General features: G+C 36.6%; 1 protein-coding gene across 1 annotated transcript; it reads right to left on the minus strand.

Annotated features, from left to right (window-relative positions):
* Positions 1-32: 32 nt before the first annotated feature.
* On the minus strand, positions 33-7,909 carry LOC110053748 (peroxisomal membrane protein PEX14-like). The gene is made up of 12 exons (XM_020760023.2): positions 7,834-7,909; positions 7,702-7,749; positions 7,050-7,134; positions 6,687-6,745; positions 5,955-6,016; positions 4,942-5,035; positions 4,690-4,795; positions 4,318-4,343; positions 3,500-3,562; positions 3,014-3,102; positions 1,667-1,878; positions 33-1,137 (listed from the first exon to the last, which is right to left on the minus strand). Exons 1-12 carry the CDS (start codon positions 7,843-7,845, stop codon positions 779-781), a joined length of 1,215 nt encoding a protein of 404 aa, XP_020615682.1. The 5' UTR covers positions 7,846-7,909; the 3' UTR covers positions 33-778.
* Between the last annotated feature and the right edge of the window lie 13 nt (positions 7,910-7,922).

The raw sequence follows: 7,922 nt of genomic DNA on the forward strand, positions 1-7,922 counted from the left end.
GTTTGTTTCTAACTTGGGTCTTAAAAGGCAAATTCTATACTGTATAAAATAGTATGTTTTATTAATTTTAGCTGATTACTAAATAACAACCTCATACAGTGAACAAGTATATGGTTATGGCAAATTTAGAGACGAGTGCAGAAATGTTTACACGTACTTGTTTCATATTACAAAACAAGTTCTTTTAAGTACTGAAATCTAAAAATTAATGGAACAAACGTAAGTTTACCGGATACAGTGAACGTACATTTAATATATATTATTAATGATAAAGAGAGCTGTCTGTTCCTGTCATTTATAATACATGTCCTAGAAATCTTTTATATGAGAAATCCCTGCCCTTAAATCACTGACCTGCAGGTTACAGTAAGAGAGTGTTGAGTTGTTTTTGTCAATGAATTTAAGATCATTTAGTTGGCTGTGAATAATCTGGACCACTGCTAAAACACTGACAAGGTCTGCATACACTTCAACTTGTCTTTTTCTGACTTCGTTTTCTTTACATCAACCTTCCCTTCCCCAATACAACCTGTTACCTAGTGTAACCCACAATATTTCATCTTTGTTTTGATAGTCAGGGGATTTAATTTGGTCTGATTTTTTGCATTGTGAAACATTTTCAAGAAATATGTAACCTCATAATTCTTTTTATTAAATACAAGATAATGTCACAATCATTTCTCGGCCTCTCCTGAAATAGTTAACTATTTTAAGTTCCTTTTTGCTTGTCAGGACTCACTATGTACTAGATGATGAAAATTGTTGACAACTCAACTCCTTATTGTACCTTTGCTACAGAATCATTCACACCTTCAAATTCAAGAGTAGAATCAGAAGGCAAGGTCATATCTGATGGAGCTTTGATGCAAGTTGAAGAGAAAGCTATAGAGGTGTCATGGAAAGATGTACTTCCTGATAAATCAGACATGGATGAGAGGCTGGTGTCCGAGCTTACAACACTTGTGTTGTTAAGCATGGCATCATTGAGACTCCTCTCATTTGCTGGGACAACTGTGTTGGGTGTGTTAGCAGTATCTGTTTCACTGCTTGATGTACTACTCTGTTCAGCAGGACTGTCCTCCAAGCTTGCAGCGTCTTGTGTTTTTATGCTGGGCTCAAAATCTTCGGGCAAATCGCCTGTAGTGAAAACATATTATTTTTGAATCATTAAAGGGGCTCTATCGTCAGGGTGTTAAGTGCATTTGAAGACAAGAAATGCAATTTAAAGGAGCTCAGTCACAGTATTTTGAGTTATTTTGGTCACATACAAAATTACCTTTAAATGGTAGGAAACCTGAAGATAACAGTTTAATAAGATAGCAAAACACCAAAGAGATAATGATAAACCATAAAGGAACAAGTTAAGGATGGCTAAGGATGGCTAAGGATGGAGAAGATTAACACGGATTGCAAACGATGAATTTGAAAAATTGAGACTAAATATGTGTAAACTGTGACGTAGCACGTTTAAACATCACATGAAGATATATATTTAGTAAGTTGCTGAAGGAAAGGGAAAACGTTTACTGATTTCTCCAAGACACAAGGCTAGCATTTGAAGAAGTCTACAGGCCTGACTATTTAAATAAAAGCCACCAAGATCATTATAGTATAGTTTGGAATAATAATAGGATATTGAACAAAACCTCTCAGGAGTCAGACCCACCGTTCATGCTACTATGCTCAAGGGAAAACACCTTGCTAGAGGATTGCTCTTTGCTGTCTAAGGGTTGTGTTACACCAGGTGTTTCAGAAGAGTCAGTCAGGGAAGATGTTGTTCTTGTTCGTTCAGTTGAAGTTACAGTAACATTACGTTGCCATGCTGGAATGCTGGGAGCAGCTGGGGTGGAGCCTACCATTGGAGAAGGAAACTGCTTTCTGGAAAAATCACAATTATTATAATAATAGTTGATTAAAATTAGATTATTCACAGTATATGCAGCAGGGACTTAATGGCTTAACACTTTTATTTTCAAACATTTGGTAGGAGCAAGGGCACTGAGCACCACTGACTTCTGCTACTAGCAATAACTTAGGATATTCTGTGAAAAATCCTAAAAAGTACTTTTTAGTGCCTATTTATTCTTGGCTAAGAACACTTTTTGCCAAGTCTTTTCAAGCCTAGACCCAGACATCTTGATCCAGAGTCCAACTCTTAGGGTGTACAATTCTGTTAGGATGACCTGTACCAGGACCATTGAGCCAAGATCACTCACATAATGGTATGCCAGAGGAACTGATGGATCACTGCCCAGAATGGATGCAGTGATGTCTTTGATGTACCATTATCTGGCTGATCTTGGATCACTGATCTGGGTGAGCCTCATACTAAAGAAGTGCACCCTAACTACAGAGCACAAGCAAAGCGTTGCTCTAAGTGCAGCCGAGAGCAACTCTAGCTTTTTTCTACCATGGTGGCTCAAGTGGAATTGGTAAGACCAGTGCTTGTTGGCTCAAACACCTAGCAGCTATTATCACCTTCACTGATTGGTTCAGTGAAACGAAATGCAAAATGTGTCTTTTGTTTGGCAGTCAACAAAAAGATGTTGCTAGAAAAACTTACTTTTTTGCATATATTATACCTGGAAAACGAAGCAAAATAGAGGAAATTGTTTAACACTACTAAACAAACCTGCATGTGAAATTTGGAGCTGTTTTGGCAATGTTCAATTTTAGCCAAAAATGACTAATTAACACCCATTTTCCACCGAGCCTTTCAATTGCTGATAGGATATGATCACACACATGTTGATTTTGAAAGGGACAGTTATTCTGGATTTAAATACACACAATTGTAAGGATTGGACTGGAATCCTTTAGTGTCTTCTAATAACTAAAGACAATTTGATTACTTGTCCTTCTTTTCCATTCACGAGCAATTCCCAAGTCAGCTGTTCCTTGTTGACTATTCACTCATATGTACATGTAGCAAAAACAGTCTTGTTACTTACTAATACATGTACAATTATTAAATACATGGCAGTACATGTAGAAACAAGGTGTATTAAATTACCGGTTTAGAAGAAGTCCTTTGAGTGAGAGTATCTCTCCTTTCAAATCACCCACAGTGTAACTTTCTGAAGGTAACAATGCAACCTTTGACTGCAGAAAAACAGATCCTTATCACTGTTTGGCAGTTTTGCAAGGAAATATTGGTATAGACCAGAATAAATGTTTACCAACAAAACCTACATTGCATGACATGTCAAACTGGCTAAATGTGACCAATTTACCATGACATTGTAATAAACTAATTAAAATTAAACTGGCTCACACAAATGTCCACCTGCGGGCTGAATAATCAATTAAACCCTTGAAACCTTATTTTAATTTTAAACAAATAATATTAAATAATAATTTCAATATTACACAGGGAAATGTACAATTTGATGTACTGCTCTTTAAGGTTTCAATCAATAATTTGGTGTTACATCACAGCTGCAATATCCTATCAATTGAATTGCTGACATTAGAGATCGCTGAAAATTGATCATTTTACCTGAGTTGAAGCTAGGTCCAGAGCTAAACTATGAAGCTTGCTTTGTTGTTGTTCTAAAAGACCCTACAGCAAATTTGAATTGAAAAAAAAAATTAGATTGAATGTGTTGCTGCCCATGAAAATCATACCTTACATGTAACCCATAGTCAAAAAACATAGCGGCCTGTCTTGGCAGGATGTGAAGTCTTATTTCCAGAAGCAAAGAATCTAAGGGATGCCTAATTCAAAAAACCTCAAAATGTCTGCTTGAAAGCAAATGGAATAATAATAAGTTTTAAAAAGGCAATTTGGGGAGAAATTGTGGACTATGTTTTCAGGCTTGAAGATGAGAGTGAACTGTTTGAAAAATTCTGCTGATAAGTGACCATTTGATCTTTGCTCGAGCCACATACTCTATCAATGGTTTGCCATCTCTTCTTCTCATTAATATGGTTGTCATCATGCTCTCAGTAACTTAATCTTAAAAGTTCTTGAGTCCTCTGCCATAGAATTTTACACTCTACTGTCTTAAATATATAGACTTAGGATTTAAAGACAAGATGATCTTCATGACAAACATACTGTTAAGGAAAAGGAAAGCTTGTACCAGTAAGTAATTTGCTATCATATTTTTGACTGTACATTTGTAAACCATACCACTGAATGTTGCACTGTCATAGAAACTGATTTATTTAGTTGTTAACAGTACTTGTTTCAACTTCTGACAGCTGTCGTTGTAACACATTTTAATTTTAAGATCTTAAAAAAAAGATAGTCATAATAATTATTTATTAATTCTATAGAACATTATTTATGCTTTTGTGGCTGGTATCACTCACCTGAACAGAATCTAACCTTTTTTGAACTTGGATGGAATTAAAGAATAAAAAAAAAGTTAGTCAGATTTAATTAAGCCTACCCTAAATTTTGCGCAATTGCCGTCAATTGAACTTGCACAAATAAAACATTTAGACATTGAAATACAATGTTGGATAGGTAGAACTCAAAGTTTACACAGCTCTGCTGTAGTAAAAATATACAAAAAAAGGTATATAAGCTAAGCTATTAACTTGATATGACAAGCCTGTTCTTTAATACAATCTCAATTCTTCCTGACCTTTACATTGGAAGCAAAATTAAAGAGGCGTGTAATCTGGATGTTGGCAAATACACCAAAAAAGCTACTTTGGATTTTGAGAAGAGAAACTTACCTGTGTCCACCATGTTGCCTTGAAGTTCTGTCACAGCTGTTTCTATTTTGTCCAGTTTCTCCTCCTCTACACTCTTCTTGTGATAAATGTATGGTAGAATGAATGTCTGGAAAAGAATATGTTCCATCCTTGAATTACTCACGCGATAAAATTAATACTGCAACTGATAATGGAATTGCGATTTCCATTTTTCATTCCCATGGGTAAGTGTACTTGAGTGTGATCAGTTTGTTATAGACTACAGGTGTGTACCTTAAAAAGATGAGCCACAGAATACCCAATCCCTCCTCCCAAGATGGCAGCTCCAACATAACTTCTCCAGGGTACTGGGGGTGGTGGGACATAGCTGACAAAATAATATTACAAATATCATGAGTAAATAAGCTGGTAAAAACACTTTGAATATTGAACTCTATTCAACTTACTATTAAGTATAATTATCTGAAAGTAGTACATTGCTGGCTAAAAGGTATTCATTTTACCAACAGAAAAGATGGCATGCTCCAAATTTACTTGTTTTATTTATCAATGATTTTTTTTTCTGTATTGAGTTTTACAACTGGGATAAAGGTTGTAAATTTACATGTGAGTACTCAGCTATTTTTTGGGACTCGGCGCAGTGTCCTCATGGTTAGTGCACTTGACTCTGGGTCGAGTGGTCAGGGTAAATCAAGCCCTGGGCAGGGACGTTGCGTTGTGTTCTTGGGCAACACACTTTACTCTCACAGTGCCCCTCTCCACCCAGGTGTATTTTATAAAATAATGGGTACTGGCAAATTTAATGCTGGGGGTAACCCTGTGATGGACCAGCAGCCTGTCCACAGGGGAGTAGGAATAGTCCTAGTTGCTTCATGCTGAAGAAACCAGCATAAGCTCCAGCTCTGGTGTGATGGGCTGCTTGGCTCAATGTAGACAATGCCTTTACCTTACTCAGCTCATTTCATTTTAATTTACTCTTTTGAGACAGTGATCTTTTTGGCTTAATCAATAAAAGGTTATTTAATTACAGTTTGTTTTACTTATTTTTCATCTTAGGGCAAAAAAGGGTGGTTTACATTTAATGTAAAAGATGGTCGAAGTCTGCAGCCCAGCTGGATGACCCACAGAAGAAATAAGTCACTGCATAAGCAAGTTTTGTGGCCTGGTTACTCAGTTGGTCATTTTACAAGCAACATAATTTAATCTTGAATTTCTTTTCTCTCATTACCCGATGAATGTTTGCTTGAAAATACAATCAATGCAAGCAAGCTTTTCTGTTTACCAACCTTGAGGTTGGAGCCCTTGCTCCCCTCTGAGGGAGAACTGGAGGGCTGATAGGTGGCGAAGTCTAAAAATGCAAAATAACAACGTTTAGTCTATACAGATATACAAAATTTCGTCTTGTAAGCTTGAATGTCAAGTGCTAAGAGACTGGAAAACTGTGAAAAAAACTTATAAAATAACTGAGCTACTACGCACACTCTCATTGGTCGATAGGTGTGTTTAGATGAGAGTACGTAAACATGGTTGTGACGTTTTAGATATGCGTGTATTTTTGAGGATTATTTTATAAAAGCAATAGAGCACTTTTTCCGTGTTTACATAGTTTCATCTAAACACTCGGAGGGTTGGGAGAATTCTTGAAAGTTACACAAGCCCTTGACTACGTCTTGGGTTTGCATAACTGTCTTAAATTCTCCCAACCCTCTAAGTGTTTATATAAGGCTATGTAAATACAGAAAAAGTGCTCTACTGCTTAAGTTTAAAACAGGGGGAATTTTAAATACTACTTGTGTTTACATAGTTTCATCTAAACACTCGGAGGGTTGGGAGAATTCTCGAAAGTTACACAAGCCTTTGACTACGTCTTGGGTTTGCATAACTGTCTTAAATTCTCCCAACCCTCTAAGTGTTTAGATGAGGCTATGTAAATACAGAAAAAGTGCTCTACTGCTTAAGTTTAAAACAGGGGGAATTTTAAATACTACTTGAAGTTTTTTATTTTTTATGATCTTCACCTCATCTGCAGCTGTTCCTGATAGTCTGATGGCTTCCTCAACTTCATCTTTTGTCAGCCCTGTAACAAGACACATGTAGGTTGAAAAAGATACTGAAATTGTGTTGCCACACAGTTGGGTAGTAAATTTTTGATATGTGTGGGAGATCTAAAATAAGAGAATGATAATAAAGACAGGTACTTCAAAGCTTATATATTAAAACTTTTAACCTGCAAATTTAAGTTTATATACAATTCATGTAATGAAGCATTTTCCACTCATTTGAAAAACAAACAAACAAACAAGCAAACAAAACAACTGACAATTTATTTAACACAACAACAAAATAAATCTTATATATATTAAGTTTAATGTATTTAATACCTTTCTTCTCAAGGAAAGCTCTCCTTTGAGACATGGGGGTTTCCCGTACTTTTGGATTTTGTAAAAACTTGACTGCAGTGTCAATCTATGGGAAAGATAGCATACTGTATCGATCAAATAGAAACATCAAAATCTCTCTGGGACATACTCCTGACATGTGACTAGTTGATGTCCCCATGGAGTCTGTGGTTGGCTTTAGGGAGGGGAATTTGACACCATATACGCGTGAGGGGTAGGAGAGCAAGGGGGACGGGGGAGGGGGGAGGGGGGAGGGGGGCTGGGGGAGGGGTGGGAAAAGTTGCCTCAATGTCCTGCTGAAGCTAGAAATTCAAAGCCGGTATTTGAGGGTAATCTTTTATTGCAAATCTTTTCCATTATTCATTTTTGCTACGCCCGTCCCGGGAATAGGGTCTTTGAGTATCTAGTATGCCTCTATGGTGAGACATTTGCAGAGGGAGATGGGAAGATCGGAAATTTGACCAACTGAAAATTCAAAATGTCCAATAAACGCCCGGGACTTGCCCGAGGAGGGGGATATTGAAATTTTGAAATGAATCGTAAACAGTGTGTAACGTGAGATAAAAACTTTCCGCAAATTTCCATCCAAGCATAAACAGACACATAATTCACCAAAGAAAAAAACAATTCTTACTCTTTTCTGACGTATCTCTTTCTCTTTCTTCATGGCAGCGTCATCAAGCTTAACAAGAAAACGATTACAGTTTAAATTTTGTCATTATTATAAGGTTAGAATTCACAAGGAGGAATTACAACACAGACTAACCTCAGACGCCATATTGGTTCTCTTTGAGCGATTCAAAGTGTCATTCAAAGCTAAGCAATCATTGGATTGAGCTGCAAAATGTCAACCAA

Source organism: Orbicella faveolata, unplaced genomic scaffold (genome assembly GCF_042242905.1).
Source record: "Orbicella faveolata isolate gen_17 unplaced genomic scaffold, um_ofav_v1 contig_12, whole genome shotgun sequence".
NCBI lineage: Eukaryota > Metazoa > Cnidaria > Anthozoa > Scleractinia > Merulinidae > Orbicella > Orbicella faveolata.